This window comes from Thermobia domestica, chromosome 7 (assembly GCF_964235325.1).
Source record: "Thermobia domestica chromosome 7, izTheDome1.hap1.1, whole genome shotgun sequence".
NCBI lineage: Eukaryota > Metazoa > Arthropoda > Insecta > Zygentoma > Lepismatidae > Thermobia > Thermobia domestica.
In genome coordinates this window covers 203,841,414-203,861,871 of record NC_137460.1, presented here as the reverse complement: position 1 = coordinate 203,861,871, position 20,458 = coordinate 203,841,414, and the positions used below count along the sequence as shown (strand labels likewise).

At 34.2% G+C, this 20,458-nt stretch overlaps 1 protein-coding gene across 2 annotated transcripts in view; it reads left to right on the top strand.

Moving 5' to 3' along the window:
• Window positions 1-19,984, top strand: part of AdamTS-A (ADAM metallopeptidase with thrombospondin type 1 motif A) — a 785,255-nt gene extending 765,271 nt beyond the window's left edge. For both annotated transcript variants that reach the window (XM_081765817.1, XM_081765816.1), the window contains 2 exons: window positions 5,086-5,187; window positions 8,148-19,984. In XM_081765817.1, coding sequence (XP_081621943.1) covers window positions 5,086-5,181 — 96 coding nt within the window. In that variant the 3' untranslated portion in view covers window positions 5,182-5,187; window positions 8,148-19,984. The remainder of the gene's footprint in view (window positions 1-5,085; window positions 5,188-8,147) is intronic.
• The last annotated feature ends 474 nt before the right edge of the window (window positions 19,985-20,458 follow it).

Here is a 20,458-nt window from a genome sequence, read left to right as displayed (position 1 = left end):
TAGCCTAGCAGGCATAATCGTGGGACGTTAAACTAAATCAAACCAAATCAACATAAAGCTGTGTTTTCAAATGGCTGTTCGTAAGATTATTACATATTTTGTGTCCGCATGAACAAGGAAAACCTGCTTAACGAAACTTACTGCAGTGTTACAAGCTAAGGCTACTACAGTACTATGGAAATTTACAATTTAAAGACCTCTACAACAATAAGAACAATAGTAAGAACCACTGGAAGATACACATAAAAGTATAACATGAGCTTGCTTGATATGAACACTAGGATCATAAATTACGTGTTAATACAGAATTGCTATATTTTTAAAGCGTAATATTTCAAAAACTTGTTTACATAAGTATTATTTCTGATCACTTATATTATTTCTCACAGGCATAAATATCATAATGCAATTTACACGAAGTTTATATCTCATATCTTTGAAATGTTTGTATGAAGTTGGCAACGCTGCTTAAGATTCCCTGTTCCCGCGAAATATTGAAAATACTTGTACCACAACATAACATGAAACAAAACATAGCATTGGTACAAGAATTTTCACGCAAGGAGGAAATTCCAATTACTATTGGAAACTTCGCAAAAACATTTCATATTTTTCTATTAATCTCTACAAAAGAAGAGACACAAATTTCCTTGAAATACAAGGATGTTGATGTTATTGAGAGATTCGTTGCTTTTGTGTCTAACGTCCCTTTTCAACGTCGATGCTATATAAAACGTGCACATACAGCTTAACGTGAGATCTGAAAGCACATGAGCTTTCCATCAGAAATTGAACCCAGATGTCCCGCGCCAAAGGAACAGATTCTAATCATATTAAGAGGAGTAATGAGAGTATGAAAGTATGTATGTTTCATATCATGTTGCCAGTAAGTATGCGCCGCGTTCTTTTAAAATGATTGTGCAGTTGTCTTGTTAGACCCACTTAAGGTTTAAAACACGCAAACAGATTTGAAGCCCTTCCTCTCATTCCTTTTACTGGTAGGAAATCTCGTGAAATTTAAGCATTTATTTAACTAATCACCGAAGACAAAAGTGACAAAAATCAGTTTTAGTGTCACCTAGTTATATTAGTATTAAAAACAACAAAACAAATAAAGGACAAGAATCTTTAAATATTTTCCTTATGTCTCATCAAGGAGAGGGGTGGAAGAAAAGAAATAAAGAAAACATAGTTATCTTACTTTCTTTTTACCCTTCTTTAAATTGATATTTCTTTTGCTCATATTTCTTCTTCCTGTCTTACGAAGGATCAGCGAAAGTGCGTAAAACATGATTTTTTCCCCTTTGTGTTTCTTGTTCTAGGGTTTTAAACTAATATTCATTTCTTTGACATTTCTTTGATTCCGACAAGAATAAAGGTTTTTAGATAAATTCCATGGTGCACAAATAATCTTAAGTCATCTTTATTCTAACTACGTACACACGGGTAACCTGTAAGTTTCTATTTTCCAATCCAATTTGAAAGAATGATACTTTGAGTTAAGCAAATTTGACTAGGAACATCGTCAGAGGAGTTGAGTGTGGGTAACTCAAAGTAATAATAAATAAATAAATAACAAATGAGATAGAATAATATGCATATGGTTTGAAACATCTTAACAACACAAAACGTTTTGGTACAGCTACGTGTCTCCGTATAGCCTTCATTCAAAATGACTTGAAGGGTGGGTTCAGACTTACTTGTAGGACAACTACTGAAATTTGCAAGTCCGGATAGAGGTTATATTGGTGTCGTGTCGTAGTTGCTTCATCGTCTTATTTCGTAGATGTTCCGGCGTATTACATAAATCCTTTTGCCATATTAAGTGGTAGGCCTACTTGTTTTGTTCTTCGTAGACTAAGAGATTGTATCATAACACATATAATACTTTTAGCCTACTATACAGAATCCCAGTCTCAGTTATTAACAAGAAAAAAATTATGTTTTTTTTTTATTACTCCAGTGAATGTATTAGTACAGGGGAATATTTAGAACAAAAGAAGGCATTAAGGGTTGTATGTATATTATGTGTCACCATAGACTTATTGCAAGCCTATCTTTCTAGGCCATTTTTTTTCTCTCGTCTATATTATGTATTTATGTAAAATTATCTTGTTTACTTTAAGTAATTATAACGCCACAGTTCGTTTTAAGAATATGAAAACAAAATTAGTCACTACTTATACAAAGATCATTTGTAGAATTATACGCCAACATTAAAATTCATCTAACACCCTATACTTCACAATAATTGTGATTTACTTTACAATTCTGTAACATACGTCAGTCTTACACAGCGTCTTGATTCGTAATCTCCCATGTTCTATGTATCAACATTTACACGGTAACTAGACTGTTTTCTCGGTAACCAAACCAATGTCATGACAACGGATAAATAATCATTTCTACCTAACAACTGAAAACTAAACATTACAAAATCAACATGTTTATCACATTAAATATTACATTTTTAATTTTTCTTCTACTATGTTGCTAGTACAAGTTAATATAGCACTTTCTGCCCTTCAGAAAACACACACACACACACACACATATATATATATATATATATATATATATATATATATATATATATATATATATATATATATATATATATATATATGGCCGGATTTAGGCATGGGCCACATGGGCCCGGGATCAGAGCGGCAATTTTAAAAAGTTTAAAAACGATAAAACTATTGAAAATACATAATTCACCAACGACTCCATAAAATAAGCGAAAGCCATTTTTTAATGGCCGTGACTACGATGATATTGTAGCAGATTAATCGTAGCAAATATTGTCATAAGTCAGTTGGTTATTATGGTGGTTTGATCAGTTGTCGGTGGATCTGCTGAAAAGGGCAGCAGTAGGCAGCTCGACACTCGTACTTTGACATATTGGCGTGTATTTATTTATTCAACAAATAACAGATACAGCCCGGAGGCCATTTTACACTGGATATATTACAAGCGAAAGAAATAGGGAAAATCCCAGTTAGGGTTATCGGTGGTGACGGTCGAACCCACGGCCTTCCGAATGCGAACCCAACGCTTTACCAACAGAGCTGTTTCGCTCGGTTTGAAGCAGTATGGCCTACATTAGCACCATTTTTGCTTCGGAAAGAAAAGTCACTTACATTTATTTAAATCACTGCTCTTAAACAAAGAAAGACATTTGCTTTAAAGGGATTTTATGTACACCAGCAACTAACTGTGCGGCGGAAAGATCATTTTCCACACTGTCAAGAATCAAAAACTATTTGAGATCTACTATTTCTCAGAAGAGACCGGTTCATCTAGCTGTTTTAGCCATCGAAAATGACAGTTAAACTTGATTTTGATGACGTTATTAATGATTTTGTCAATGTCAAAGCAAGACGTAAATATATTTGATACAAAGAAGTTTCAGAAACGTCACTTTGTAATTTTTTAGGTACAATAATATAACTCTGTATATCATTTAAGATTGTTTTATATTTTGCCGCCTTTTACACCATGTAGGCAGAAGCCATTTTCAGTGTTCCAAGAATAGTTCTATCCTTTTTTAATGAATCTACTTAAAATGCTGGCCGAATATAGGAATTAAAATATATTACATAAAATGAGTAATAAGGAATAAAAATAATTAGTAATAGTAATAATTATAATTTAGAGCAAACATAAAAGTAATATTTTAAGAAGTGGATCCAGGACAATGGAAGTTTTGGAGAGCGATTCAATTGGTATGGTTAGGGGCGGCAATTTCACTAGGGCCCATGGGCGCAAAACATGGAAATCCGGTCCTATACATTATATATCCAAGTTGGCCACAAAGTCGCTTTCTCCAATATGTTTCCTCACTCATTTTGGGGAAAGTAACTTTGTGTCCACCCTGTATATATATATATATGAATTTTCAATAAGTCATCTGAGTCTCCAAAGCAATGTAGATCATATTCTGTGTTTCAAGTCGCAACTTTGTAACTTCTTATTTAATAAATGTTGTTATGAAAATGAGTTTTATGAAGATAATACATAAATTTCCTTCTGTAGGAACTATGTTAGGGCTGTATATGTATGTACACTTATGTCCATAATTATTGTCGCATGTCTATAAATATGTTTTCGTAGGAATATAATTTGATAACGAATTCGCCAGGTATTTCTTATAATGTTAGTATGTTTATAATCGACAAGAGCATATATGTGGCAAATTTCATGTCAAGAGAGCAGTAAATAAGAACAATGAAATGAAAATAAAACTTTCTTGTCAATTTACCAACAATTTGTTTTATTCATTCTAATTTTCGTATTTATAATTATTTTCCTATGAAATTTACCACAAATATACATTTCCCGATTATACACATAGCATCAGTATTAAAAGTACCCTGTAAAATCATTCAAATTATATTCTTACAAGAACACGATTATAGATATGCGACCAGTAGCGTAGCCAGGATGTGTGTTTGGGGGGGGGCCAAGTGCTGTTATAGGTACATATAGAAAAATTACAAACGAAAAAATATATAAACATAAAAATGTATAAAAAACTACAAACATCAAAGTACCAAAGTACATTGTCGGACCTCTTTGGGGGGGGCCCGGCCCCTCCGGGCCCCCCCCTTCCCTACGCCACTGTATGCGACAATCATTTTGGACATGAGTGTACATATCATAATTTTGTAACTTTGCCCAACTGTATGCATACTCGAGAAAAATCTCTATTGTACGCAAAACGGGCAAAAATAAATAAATAAATAAATAAATAAAAAATACTTTGAGATGCCCCTCCTAACCTCCGTCATGACGTCCCTGGTCGAATTCGAATTTCGTTAGCTCAAAATTGTCAGAGCAGAGCCACACATTAGTGGATATATGGAGTTTCTGAATTTTTCAAGAATATAAATTGTGCCTGACTTAAAAACAAAAAGACTAATGGGACACTCCGAACTATTTAACATTTCATCACTATACGTAGATTAACTAAAATTTCATTCTGTAATATTATATAGATCATTATGATGATGATTGATATTTTCAACTTTTTATTTTATTTATTAGTTTAAAGTTCTTTTTTTTTTTTTTTTTTTTTCAAAGGATAACCAAAAAGTAGTTGGTAAATGTGGAGGATACTGCGGAACATGTAGTCCCCAGTTACACATTGGTCTGAAACTCGATGTACTGCCACCATAGTTTTAGGTAAGTTACCGTTTACACTGTTTTCATTTAACTATAGGAAGTCTATTTCCATTAATTACCTAGTTTAAAATATTTGCAAGTACTTACTAAGAAATTCTTTTCTTAGAAAAAGTGTTTTTATGTAATAATAATAATAATAATTAATTTCTGATATATTATAAGCCATATAGATGTCTTTTAATGAATAGTATTAGATTGATAAAAAGGAATGTTTTCCCTAGTTGTGTATTTGGATTCACTGCTTATAAGGACTGTTCAAAAAAGACTGATACTGAAGGTTTTTTCACAATTATATATTATTCTGGTTCAATAGCAACATGATCATTTTCAATGTACTCTTCATTCACCTCATTGCACACATTATCACAAATTTCTTCCAGTTCTCAAACACGTGGCGTGGGTAATATACTTGGTAATATCTTTGAAAATCTTCTCACACGTCTTTAACATTGCCTTAGAATTCTCAAAGTGATGGCCAAGTAATTCTTTTTCAATGTTGGAAAGAAGGAAAAAAGTTGCACGGAGTGAGATCGGAGCTGTAGGAAAATATGATAAACGATCTCATACTTAGTCAAGTATTTGACATATGAGACTTCCCGTTCCTCGTGGCATCCGTTTCGATAAAGTTCTGGTCATTTCCTGTTAATATATTTCGTCAGATTTCTCCGGAACCAACTTGTTATACTATCCTTAACTGTAATGTGACAGAACTTCTTGTTGGTAGGTTATCCCCTTACAGTCAAAGGTGTTCAATGCCGTCCCAGTTGATGAAACTTCTTTTGGGGGTGTTGGAGATTATAGTGATTCCCATACACTTTTTTTCTGTCCTATGGGTTATAATAATACAAATATGTCTCATCATCATCGGTGATAACTGATTGCATAAATTCATCTCCGCCATCAGCAAGCAGGCGCAATATCTCACGGTACCCATTCCATCAGCCGAGTCATAAGCAGATCACCATATGAATTGTAAAGGTGCTTTAAAATAAAATTTGTAGAGAGTCAGTAAGCTTTCGTACCCACTGATCTTCACATACAATCACAGCACCGAAATTAATGTTAACGTGTATAAATGTATTTGTTGAGAAGCTCCAGGTCTATCTGCTTCATCGTGGAAAGTCTGCCTTATTTAAATTGAACCCTTTAAACCTTATTAATTTCGAAGACGAGGTAGTGTATGTTGTCAATATCCTTGCTGCATCTTTTGACGTTTCGGGGCTCTATACTTAAAAGAGAAACAGAATTTTATTGCTGCGTACTCATCCTTTCGTATCACCTCCATTGTTGCTAGACATACCTGAAACAACGAAGAAATAAAAGAACATTGTGAGCAATGGAAGATACACGTAATGTGTACTAAAGTTCGCCCCCTTTCCAAATATGACATTCACAAGACTAAAATTTATGCGGAGCCGTCCCAAAAAATATCAGTCTTTCTTCAACAGCCTTTGCATGTTTAGATTGTATATTCAATCAGTATACTCAGATCTAAATTCTACAACTGGTTGAAGTTCTATCATATATGTGCAATTCCATATACAGGCTACGGAAAAATACATCATCATCCAGTATCGGGAGGTGATTCTTTATATTAAATGAAAGAAAATTACCATAAATTTTGGTCAAGAAACCCTTTATTTTTGAGGTCTAAACTGCTGAAATTTAGAAAAATTGATTTTTGAAAACTATTGAACCGAGCCCGTGATTACTGAAACTACATACGAGCTAGTAACCCTATAAGTTCTGTTCAAATGTCCGTGAGCTCCCTTATGGCTATATGGTTGACATATACGTTTTTCTAGCAGGAGGCTTAGGTTTGATTCCCTCTGGGAGCTAATGTTGTTCAGATCACACATTAAACTCTCACCAACCAACTAACTATTTATGTTTACAAACCTTGCTGTACCTACACAACGGGTCTTACAAGAGTTTATTTTGTTATCTGCTTTGTTATCTAAAATGCCTTGCGTATGCACAGTACGAGTCATGAATGTGAATATTTTAGATACAAAACTTCCTAGTAGTTACTATATAATTTCTTGAACTAGCTCCTAACTTAGGGCATTTAAAAAACTGAGATTTCGTACTTTCAACATCTTATTACTGTAAAATAATATATGTTTCAACTCTTGTGTTTATTCTTTCATTTGGGATAAAGTATTACCTCTCAAAGTTTACTTATGTTATTTTTTCACATGCTTCCTATAGTGAAAATAATGCAGAATTAAAGTATTAACTGTGACGCACCCTTAGCAAGTACCAACACATTTTAATTGGTAGCTTCCACAATCTTCAGCGGCGTTTCTCGAAACATCCACTGCTTCTCTTAATCACATCTGTTGGCGTCATCCAAGTTTTCTAAGTATTTTAGATAGTTTAGATGTGCTAAAGGTATTAAGATGAGTCATAGTTAATGTTTTAATCATACATCGGTTAAGTCATTGTTACGGTTTTAATCATACATCAGTTAAGTCATTTTTAATGATTTAATCATACATCAGTTAAGTCATTGTAATGTTTTAATCATACATCAATTAAGATAAATCATTGTTAATGTTTTAATCATACATCAATTAAGATAAGTCATTGTTAATGTGTTAATCATACATCAATTAAGATGTCATTGTTAATGTTTAATCATACATTAATTAAGGTAAGTCATTGTTAATGTTTTAATCACACATCAATTAAGATAAGTCATTGTTAATGTTTTAATCACACATCAATTAAAATAAGTCATTGTTAATGTTTTAATCATACATCAGTTAAGACAAGTCATTGTTACTATTTTAATCATACATCAGCTAAGTCATTTTTAATGATTTAATCATACATCAGTTAAGATAAGTCATTGTTAATGTTTTAATCATACGTCAGTTTTATTACCTTCAGTAGCTATCGATATGAAATTTGTATGTGTTTATTTATTTATTGTTTTTGCTTTTTATTTCCCACAGAAGAAAAGATTTTTTTAAAAAAATTCATCCAGCCATCATCTGTACATAAGAGCACTGCCATTATCATGTACATGAAACAAATATCCCACTGCCAGTGGTTGAAAGCTATGAAAAACTTGTGACAAACCACCGCAAAGAAAGATTTTTTTAAAACAAGCCCGGAAACCGGTAGAACGAACGACAGAATGACAGGTTAAGTGTATTACGGGTTTACTATTGAGAGAGGTAAAAAGTGGAAAACCCAAATGTTAGGTACTTCCTCATTTGGGGATGTAAGATTGTATTTTTTTTTTTAAACAAAAATAACTGTTGTACGAGTTTTGTAGACTTGCTACTGCCATTCGTGCTTTGCTTACATTATTGTTTTTTTTTTAATTATTATTATTTCTTAGATGTTGCAAAGCATTTTTTATTTAAGACTTAACATTTTTTATTAAAAAAAAAAGAAAATCAGAACAAAAGTATTCGACAGGAAAGTACATTCACTGCCCGCTATTTTATGTTTTACTTAGTCTTTATACCGTAACCCTGTTAAAGAGGTGAGTGACAAAGTGTGTAAGATTTTACTTTTGAGTGAAAGTATTGCATCTGTTCTGCCTCAGATTAAACGCTAAACGTACATAAATAGGGCTTGTGAATACTTTATACCGGATATTGAATCAAATTTAGTTAATTAGATTAATTTAAAAAATTACGTAAAATTCTACTAAACTTCTAGAGTTCGAGATATCTCAAGTGGCGGAGTAGGGCTTTTGGTTCGCTGGAAACATGTTGAAGAAGTAGTTTAGAACTATAGAGTTTCGTTATTGTTTATGTATTGAACACGACTATCACAAACGTTTCGTGACTCATTAAGAGACTTTGCTTTGCCAGAGGTATGGAATGTTTCAGAGTGAGAGCAAACAAGAAGCAGAAAACGAAAACGGATATTTTAACTACAGTAGGGATCACAGAGTGAACGGAAACGAATATATAATTTTCGTTTCTGATGTGTCGTGTAGAAAATCATACCATGAATAACACAAACAAGCATGGAACTTCCGTTTCTGATTTAGGTATTGTGTGTGTCACTAGGAATCGTACGATCAACAGGATTGAAATAAGTGTCGTTTCTGATTTAGGTATTGTGTATGTTCGTAGGAATCGTAGGAATAATAGGAATCGTAGAACCGGCAGAAGTTAAACAAGCATGAAACTTCCGTTTCTGATTCAAGTATTGTATGTCACTGGCAATCGTAGGATCAGCAGAACTGAAAGACGCATGGGGCTTCCATTTCTGAATTAAGAATTGTAGGAAGGGTAGGATCTAGTGTAGAATTGTCACTAGGAATCGCAGAATCAATAGACCTGAAACTCGTTTCTAATTTAAGTATTGGCTGTGTTGCTAGAAATGGTAAAATCAACAAAACTCGTGTGTCTTCAAGAAAGAAAGAAAGAAAGAAAGGAAGGAAGGGACAGAGAGAGAGAGAGAGAGAGAGAGAGAGAGAGAGAGAGAGAGAGAAACAAGAATAGAACTACCATTTCTAATTGATATATAGCGTGGATAGCCTAGGAATTGTAAAATCGATAAAACTGAAAGAAATACAGGCTTCATACCTTAGGTTTTAACTATCATCTGCTGGGACGAACCAGCAATCAATAATCCTGGTAAATATAGAGGTTTCTTTCTGATTTAGGAAGTGTGTGTTCTAGCACTAGATGAGATAAAATACTTTAATCCCAATCTTAGAGAGCAAATTTTCAGTCAAGTAATCAATTTCGTTTTCGTTCCTAAGGTATTTTAAGTGGCGGAAATTGTATGAATTTATGAAGATTAATGTGTTAATGGCGGAAACTGTATGAATTTATGAAGATTAATATTTTAACACTTAAATTTATGAGCTATGATAATTATTTAAAACATTGAATAAACTCCAAAGAAAAACAATGCTTTTTTTAAAAAAATGTTTTATAGCTATAATACATTTATTTTAAAATATTCTAATGGAAAGGAATGAAAAAGATTAGTGTTTACTGAACATACACCTTAGGATCGTCGGATAGAATTGTGATGGAAGTAAAGCATTGACGAGGAAAAGTGAATTTAGATCAACAGTCTATGTAGTTCAATTAAGACGTCTTAAGGAAAAAGAAAATAAATAAGTATTGGTGTTGAAAAATAAAAATTCTTACAACATTTTACATATTAGCTTGTACGTCAATATCCGGTCCTAAGCGAGCCCTGTTATTTATTACGGTAGCGCATAACTGTAGATTTTTTTTAAAAAATGAAGAATGAATGTGATGTGTGCCTAAATATGAGTAATGTATGTTTAAAATGTATTTAATGTGCTGTTCAAACAAAAATGTCAAAGAATGTGTATTTTTATGTATGTTTTTGTGTACTATCACTCAGATGTTTTAAATGTAAAAGTGACGAATAATTTTGTTTCTTAGACAACGGATGAAGATGGTGACACTATTTTAAAATTTCTGTAAGTTCCATAGAATATTACGAAATATAATATGTCTCGAAAACTATTCTATTTGCATTTGTATTATATCTTATACAGTTATAATTAATTTGAACTAAAATATTAGAACATTGATTACGCTTTGATCAAGTTGTACATTTATAGTTTCTTTTTTACATATATAAAGGTAGAAGCTATTTTAAAATAATTAAATGTGAATTTGGAAACCTGCTAATCTAACAATTTGTAACATCAACGTCGTCTTCTTTCTTATTATTATTGTTCGAAATTCAAAGTTTATTTACTGACTTTTCTGTCAGAAGAATTCACTCTAACGAGTATATTCAACGAATTACGTTCGTCTTCTTCAGTTATACTTTTCGAAGGTGAGAATAAAATGCTATATGTTCGCATCGCCTTTCTACTTCCGGTAATTAGATAAATAAATAAAAATTAAAAAGAATAAAAAAGTAATACTTAAATAACTCTCTTTAAAAAAGAATGGTTCTCCTCCTTTTGCTCTCTAAATGTATTCCTGCTTTGCAAAAATTATACGAGGGCCGTTCGAAAAGTAACCTCCGATTGGTTAAAAAAGAAACATCAAAGTAAATAAGAATAATTTACTGAAAACATTATATACATCTGAAAACTACTTTCTGTACTCTATTTTTCAACATAGTTTCTATAAACATTCAAGCACTTATCATCTCTCTGTACTAGCTTAGAAATTCCATCAGCATAAAAATCTCCCGCCTATGCCTTGAGCCAGCCTATGACCGCATCTTTCAGCTCATCATCATCACAAAAGCGCTGAGATCTAAGCCACTTCTTTTCACTAAGATTGTGAAACGTCGATTTTCACTAACTTTTCCAACAACTTTTTGAACGAGTTCATCAGAGACCACTAATGGCCAGCCACTCCTCTCTTCGTCATGAATATTTGTTCGTTCACTTTTAAATGAACGAACTCATTCACGAACAACTCATTCACTCATCATACTTGGTCCATACAAGGCACAAAGCTCCCGATGAATAGCTGCTGCCGAATCTTGTTTTGCCGTAAGAAAACGTATAATAGCTCGCACCTCGCACGTGGTGGGATTTTCTATTGCAGCACATATATTGAGACGCTACAAAAGTGGAACTAGTGATCAGACAATCTTCAATCTACCGCAGCTGGATGCAGAATGATCTACCGCGCACATCTCTGCGAAGATGGTATCACTGCCCCTACTACTTCACGTACAGGGACCAATCTGAGGTTACTTTCTGAACGCGCCTCGCAGAATTGTATGTAGTATGTGTGACACTGTTAGGAGTGTGGTGTCACCTTTAACAGAAGATAATCATCAGCAGCTTAAAAACTATCAATTACTACCAGCAACAAACGAGATAACTTTTTCCGACGTAAAAAAAAAAAAAAAAAAAAAAAAAAATAGTTTGTCTCGATTTTCTCTAAATCTATGTGAGTTTACCATGAAGTACATCAGTTTGTTTAATTCGATGTCATCTACCGATTCATATATTCTCATCTTTGATCAGGGGCGGATCTAGAAGATAAAAACTGGGGGACCAGCCAGAACCCACTCTATAATAGATATATCAAGAATTTACTATAAACTCATAAATTGATTGTAGGTATATTTACTCAAAAATATATAAATAATAGTTTAAATTATTTCTGTCATTTAAAAAATTGGAGGGACATTGGCCCCCTGATTGAGCTAGATCCTCCATTGTCTTTCACAATATTATAGTTAAGCAAAAACATATCTTTTTTAGTGTTCTTCACAATTTTATTAACCATATCTCAATAAACAAACCGTATACTGTCGTGTTGCTACATGTAATAATGAAAAACTCAATGCAGGTATTCTTCGGTATGAGTTTCATCTTTAAGGTGGCATAATTATTATTGTACTATCAATTTTTAAGGAGTTTTGGTGTATCAAAAATTCCTGTATATGTTAGTCTGTTTGTCCGTTTGCTCACCTGGGAGACATAAAAAAATCTCAAGAACTGCTTAATGGATCTCCATCAATTTTGATCAGGATATAGAGGCCTAAAGTCAAGAATCGAGTTCGTTAATGGAGACGAATCATCCAGTTATCCAGTTAATCCGAAGATATCTAATCTCCCCCCCCCCCATGTGTACTCGTAGGAAGTTATTATATAAATTGAAATGAAATCTTTCAGTTTAACACTCCACGATTATGTCCATTAAGCTAAGAGAGATGATTAAAGCAAGTGAATAATGATAGAAGAATTGGTGGAATGAGAATATGGGAAGAAACGGGAATACCTAGGATAAATGGTGGAATGAAAATGTGGAACGAAACGAGAGTGCCCCGAGAAAGATCACGGACACGATATTGTCCACCACAAACTTATTTTGCTGGGGATCAAACAAGGGGCCTTACCAGAGCCACCGTGCCTCCTAGGTTATTATACATGAATTGCTCCTTGGTAATATACAACTCACATTACCTAAACATCCTATTCGTTCCATACAATCGAGTTGGTGACGCTGCTATACATTTGGTTTACAAAATATAGTTTTCTCGAAAACTGCACATGAGGATTTACATTCATCTATATCATTCTGTTCAACTAACGAGATCTCTCAATCGGTATGTCTTAACTTTACACTTGTTTCGTTAACTGCTAATAATATAGTAGAATTGGTCAACATAAGCCTATCTTTCTCCCTTTTTTAAAGGTAGGACTGAAAAAGTCGAACGTAATCCGCCAAGTATATTAGGTGGATCGAATTCTTCTGGCATAGTCAATAAACGAATTTTCTAGGGTGTCTTTTGCGCGCTAGTTACATTTTATTTATTGTGCTATTCTTCAGAGCACGCATAATTTATTTACTCTTTAACTATATGTATTACATAATACTTATTTACATTGATTGACAATTGAACTCAATGCAAAGTCCTGTTTTATGACGATCTGGCTATGAAACTACCAATATCGAATGAACGCGCGTTCTGAAACAAAGTAGCAAACGCACTATGCAAATTGTATCTAAGTTCAATCGCAAGATAAACGCTTGAGAATAGTTGACACTGTGTATATTGCAACAGTACATGGATGTATTACAGCGAGTGATCCATACTTCAACGTTAATCAAATGGAAAAGTTTTTGGGAAATTGTTCTATAAGGACAAAATTAACAAAAATACGTTTTTATTCATAATCTTATAATCAGGGTTCAAAATTTGGATTCTTATAAGTTTTCCAGTTATAAATAGTGCAACTCTTAACTAACTCCGAAGGAGTTTTTTTTAATCATTATTATTATTAATATTCAATTACTATCTTAAGCTTTACAAGTAAGGACATGAAAACTGTAACGTCTGACTTGAGGCGTTCTACACATAAGGTACTGGTTGACTTGTAGACAATGATATTTTGTTTTTTTTACAGCTTTTAAGGAGTAAATATGTAGTAATATTTTCTTTTTAAAAAGTATTAAATATAATACCTATCTTTTTTGAAATCTCTATACCGTCTCCTAACAGGTATACATAAAAAAGTAATTCAAAAACAGGCAACAGATTCAATAATATGTTTGGAGCAGCAATATATTCTTTGTTCCGTTGTAGTCTTTCCTGGAAGCTTATGCTTCAAAGACTAGTATAGTTCTACCACTATGACTGTGTATTTGGACGGATACTGGCTAACACTGCTGCATGGTACAAAGGGATTAACTTATGGAGCTGCATTATGGGGACATGTTTTTGTTCTGACAATTTTCCTAAAAAATAAATTGCTACAACGACACGGTTTAATTTCAAAATATTTTATTCACATCTCTACAGTGTGACATAATTTATGATTTAATTAATATATAGTTGGGTGGATTGGGATATATAACATTCTTCTCAGTAGCGAGGCTATATGAGATGTGGACCTACAGCTTAACGTAGGATCCAATCTACGTGAGTTTCCACCAACTATCCAACCCGAGTCTCCCGCTCCGAAGACACGTACCAAATAAAATATAAATCGACGTGTGATTATAGGATTTATTGAGGTTCCTATGAAATAAAATTCAGGCTGTGTTATCTGGTCCTTTACAATTTAATATCGATACTAAAGTCGTGTCGCGCTATAAACTGCCCTTCAACCACGTAGCACTGCCATCTATAGCAGAAGATAGCGTGTCTGTCATTGGCTGCTGATGGCTTCAGGTCCTTGAAAGCACTCGGGTGTTGCTATGTCTAGTAAACAAAGGCATATACACACGCCAGTAAGCGAAAGCAGTGCAGTCATAACTGATTGGGAAATGTGTGTATGTGCGCCAATTGCAACACAGAATTAACTTCACGTGCTTCCAAATCAGCGCGGGTGTAAACAAACGAATGGAACCAGGTCGGAAATATAAGGGTCAGGACTTAACGCATTTATTACCTGAAAATGTGACTTGCTATACTGCATCTACGTGTTAATTTAATATTAATGTACAAATGCTCCGAAATAAACATAGCTATTTTTTGCTTGAACATTTCCTTCTTTAACAATCTTACTAACCTTGCAGTGAAATATCGATACAATAATATAAGGAATACCTTGCATAACGAGGTTCATTAGTTCCAAAAAAAAAAAAAAAAAAGTGTTATTCTAGATGTATTTACAGCGGCGGATTTAAATTTAATTTGTTCACAGCAGAAACATAGGATAATAAACTGGTTAAAAGTAATTAAATTAAATAAAACAGAAAAGCCTTTTAAATATATGAAAGTTGTGAAAACAAATACTTCATCAATTGTAAATGAAAATTGAATTAATTGAAATACAATAAAATACTCGTACCAAACAATAAGTATACACTAATGATATCTTTAATTTTTCATCTTCTGAATATACTCATTAACATAAATAAAGAAGTAAAACGACTGGAAGCTTTCGGAATGTAGGTATGAAGAAGAATAGAGAAAATTAGTTGAGTCGAGCGGAAAACGAACGAGAGGGTTAGAAATAATGGGGAAGAAAAAAAGACAGTTTTAAATTATTGAGACGAAGAAGAGAAAAAGGTTGGACATTAGCTAAGAAGGAACTGAATCATGAAGAACGTACTAGAGGATATGGTGGCAGGAAAGAGAAGCAGGCTATAATTGATGAACGATATCAAAACAGAAAAATCGTATGTGAAGACGAATACATATGATTTCGCCTCTCTCTTTGATTATCTACAACCAAGAAGTTTTTTCTTCTTCTGTAGTATCTTATTTTTTTTATTTAATTTCTTTTTTCTTTCGAAGCTTGAAATTTTAACACCTTTCGGCGCTCCTCAAGCATCTTTCTTTTTCAGACTTTTTCTTATCATCTTGCTTCTGAATCGTTCTTAATTCTTTGAAGTTTTCTTTACATCTTCTGTGGGCAGCAATTAAAAAAAAAAAAAAAAAAAAAAACAAATCTTATTCTTCTATGAATTATAGCAGATTTCCCTGACTCATTTAAATTTCCTTGATTTTCCCTGACTTTCAAAGTCAGTTTGAACCTTGGAATGTCTCCGTCAAATATTCGTCCAAAAACGATCTTCCCGTAGTGATCCAATTTTTGAGTGTGTGATGCTCTTGAGATGCGTGCTTCACCATACGCCTTCTTCATTCCTCTGAACACTTCTGCGGCTTAACTATGCTCACACTCAGAATGCGCATAAGGGTTTGGTGTCCACTTTTAAAGGGGTTTTTGATAGTGGTGTTCGTAATTCAGGGGTAAGAGAGAGAACACATGCGAACCATTATTACTATTGGAAATCATTATCTAGTCTTGATAGTTACTTGATGCATAGTCGCACTATATTCCATGAATAGTGGTTAGTTCAACACGTCTCGTATACGTTCGAATTCTCACAAATATGGTTTAAAATGCATGTCACGCGTGATGATTGAAGTTGAATGATGAAAGAGTCTGAAGTCATACAACGAGTAAAGGTTAACTGTTTCCGGTAAAATATTTTCATTTGTAAATGTTTCGAAGAAAATCTTTGTAATCAGACTCGATCTCTTGAAAAGAGTAACTTTGTACATGGATTACGGAGGGAAGGAAATACTGTATTTTAGATTACTGCTACTTAATAACTTTGTGAGTCATGTCTATCAGAGATATTCAACATTCAATCTCTCTGTGGAGGAAAATCTTCATCGGCGTTTGAAAAGTAAATGTTCCGGAATTTGCCTGGCCCAGCTAAAGTCTATAATACTGTTAGTGTTTAGGGAGAGAGAAAGAGAAAAAAATGCGTGGCTGGATTAGGATTAGCAATTTGATTTCTGGGCTTTCGGTATCTATGGCCATGTTAACCCGTCACATGTAAGGGATGACGATATCTCTCGGCGATCATACTATCCAAGGAAAAGGAAGGAAGAAAAAATTAGGGAAGGAAGGAAACGGCCTGGAACCTGTATGTCAGGTACCATCGTGGCATTTACCTGATGGAAATGATGATAACTTAGAAAAAACTCACTCTGGGTGGCTGGCCTTAAAAAAATTTTTTTTTGCACTTTTTCGACCGAATGTCCCCACAAGGAATCGAACCCGGGACTGCTGACACTAAAGACATGAGCCTTAGCGACAACGCTACGTGGGGCCACAAACGCGTGACTGTAAAAACTCATGCGTACTTTTCGAGAAAAATTATATTTGTAAACCTAAAAATTGATACTGTACAATAAGCGTGTTCCTTAATGAGATGAAACTGATTCTGAAGTATAACTTCATTAGTCTCTTCATTATGACACTAGCAAACGACTATGTACTATGGTTAATGACATATAGCCTAAAATATCATTAACTGTTCAACTAAAATATTGCCCAAAATATGAGGTGTATATATATATATATCAATCGATAGATCACATGGAGCTAAACAAAATTACATGCTTGAGGATAAACTCTCATGCGTAGATTTCGAGAAAAACAAATTTTTGTGTAAAGATCTCGTTTGTTGCCAATCTGATGCAGTTCATAGTCTTTATTCTGCTGGAATAAAAACTACGAACACATTTATTTATGTACTGTATAAGAAAATATACACTATTAAGCATCAGATGACATCTATTGTTTAATTTTACGTTAACAGAAACGCCCATACTACTTGTAACCAGTGTTGTGCTATAAGCGAGAATTGACCTGTACCGCTATTTAGGTAGTCAGTGAATTATGATTAGGTGTAAGATTTCTGGGCTTTTGGCATCTGACAAGTAACACTTCGCTCCCTTGAATTCGAAATGGTGGAATATGACACATCCAGTCCCAATGAAGCTACATATGGATTCTCAGCGTAAGTCAGTAATGAGTTTGGGAGTTATGGGCCTGTGAAGTTAACATAGGAATCCATAGGAAATACAACCTCTTTTCCTCTCAACCTACTGACTGGAAGAATGGAGAAACATGGACCACCAAAACCAAGAATGATCATTAAATCTTCCTTCGAACAAACGAATCAAATATCTACTTCCAATAACAAATATCTGCTTCCAACGACCACGTATTTTTAAATTATCGGCCGCGCTTCACGTCAAATTACTTTGAAGTTATTTTTTCTCCTCAGGCCGCGGCAACAGTTACTCCAGCACAATATACTACTGATCTGACGCGCTGGTATAAGCCGGTTCAAAAACACAAGATGCGCGAGGTTACCAGACATCTTTAAGCCCAAAATGTTACTAGATCTTGACATATTTGTTTTATTACCATTACCTTCTTTCTTTCTTTATTTTTTTTTTTTTCAGGAAACAACACACTTTATTCAAGTAGCATTTACCTTCCAAACCAGCAAATTATTTCATTTAAACATATTTATTTTCTCATTTTTCTTTTTCTTCTTTCTCTTTTCCATATACTACCGAAGATAACTGCTACACATATTCCAGCCAAGTTCTTGGGATCACCCTGGGACATCCAGACTCTTGTGACGAGTCTTCAGGTTAGCAGAAAGAGACGTCAAGGAAATGCCTAGACGTTGTATATCCTATGCATTCCTATGTTAAGTTTACAGGGCTATAACTCCCGACCCACTGCTGACTGAAGCTGGGCATCCATATGCATCTTCATTAGGACTGGCTCCTTCAGGATATGAATCGCATTTCACCATTTCGGATTCAAAAGAGCGAAGTGTTATTTGTAAGGCCATATAAGCCCGTCACATATGTGGGATAACGATCCTCGGTGATCAAACTACCACGGGAATTGGAGAGTAAAAAAGGAATGCAGAAGGAAGGAAACGGATTGGAACCATTATGTTAACTATCATCCTGGCATATGTCTGATGTGAATGAAGAAACCTTAAGAACACATTCAGGATGGCTAGCCTGAAAGAGCTTTTTTCACTTTTTCGACCGAATGTCCCAACTGGGAATCGAGCCCGGGATCGCTCACATCAAAGACGAGTGTGTTAGCAACTACACTATGTGGGGCCACTACGGTCGGTGGAGAACGAAATGAAAAACGAAACGACCCTACTTATTCTTTTATCGAAACCTCGAACAATAAGTGTTTAAATATAAGCTACGCGAGTGTATATAACTTGATTTGGGTTAGAAAATTGCATCTGACTACTGTTTGTTCTAGCTTTGGGACTATGTATAACTTAATTGAAAAATATAAGCTGTTCAAAGAGAACTCTTAATATAACTTATCTGTGTATGATAAAGGTAATGATATGTTGCCGAAACTGTAACACAGATTATTAATAATAAAAATCTGCTTTGAACAGCTTATTTTTTGATTTAAGGAAGTTGCATTTCGATTAAAATATTGTCCGAAGAACCTTGACTGGTTCAAGGAAGAAAGGTTGATCGCTTTCATTTAAACTGAAAGTTTGTGATCAGCCAATTTAAAATGGCACAATCATTCAATGCCACCCCAATCCGAACGAACGAATATAATTAAAATTAAATCTAAGGTTTTAAGCTCTGGTTCTGTCCTGTATGTGTGCCTTTGCTGGGATCGAATCTGTGGCCACGGACGTCGAAGACAAGCGTGCTGTTTGCTTGACAAATATACAACAACTAATAAAATACATTTCAAAATTTCGTAACCATTCCCATACAGTTGAAGGTTTTAAATTCTTAAATGCAGTTTATCTTCTCAAGAAAGCAAATTCAATAATTCCTCCGCAACTATAATCATGCACGAAATAGATATAGTCTTGAGAATTATTATTATTTCAACTATTAACGTTTTCACTGTTACAAATCTGAGATTTACATAATTGGGGAAGAAGATGCTGCAAGAAAGCGAGATTTGTTTTTAATAAAAGAGTCGTACTGTGTTTCTGTCATCAAATGGAACTGAAGAAAACACAGCCCGATACTATTTTCTATTGCTTTTTACACTCACTGAAAAAAAAAAAAAAAAAAAAAAAAAACAGAATGGAGGAACTGAAATGAAACTTCACAGGCTGCAAGGTCATAGAACTTTGTTGTAGTAATTACAGTATCAGATTAACCCGACAACGAATTTGGTTGTACGAGCGTAATACGAATGCATATCAAGAAGCTATAGTACCCTTTCGGGCATGGATACATGCGTTGATGCGACTTGGAAGTGAGTCGTAGAGTCGCCGTATCGTTGCCTGAGGCAAGTCAGTCCATAGCTGTTCTAACTGCGCTTCCAGATCTTGCAGATTGGCAGTGGCGCGGAGCTGGCGTCCGAACTGGTAGCAAACATGTTGAATTGGGGGAGAAATCACGTAATGTTGCAGACTAGGGAAAAACGTCAACATGACGTAGGGAAGCAGTAGACACACGTGTCGTGTAGCCAAGCGTTATCTTATTGCGGTTGTGCCACCGTGCTCTCGCATGAAGAATAATAACACATGTGGACGCAAAATCTCATCCATGTATC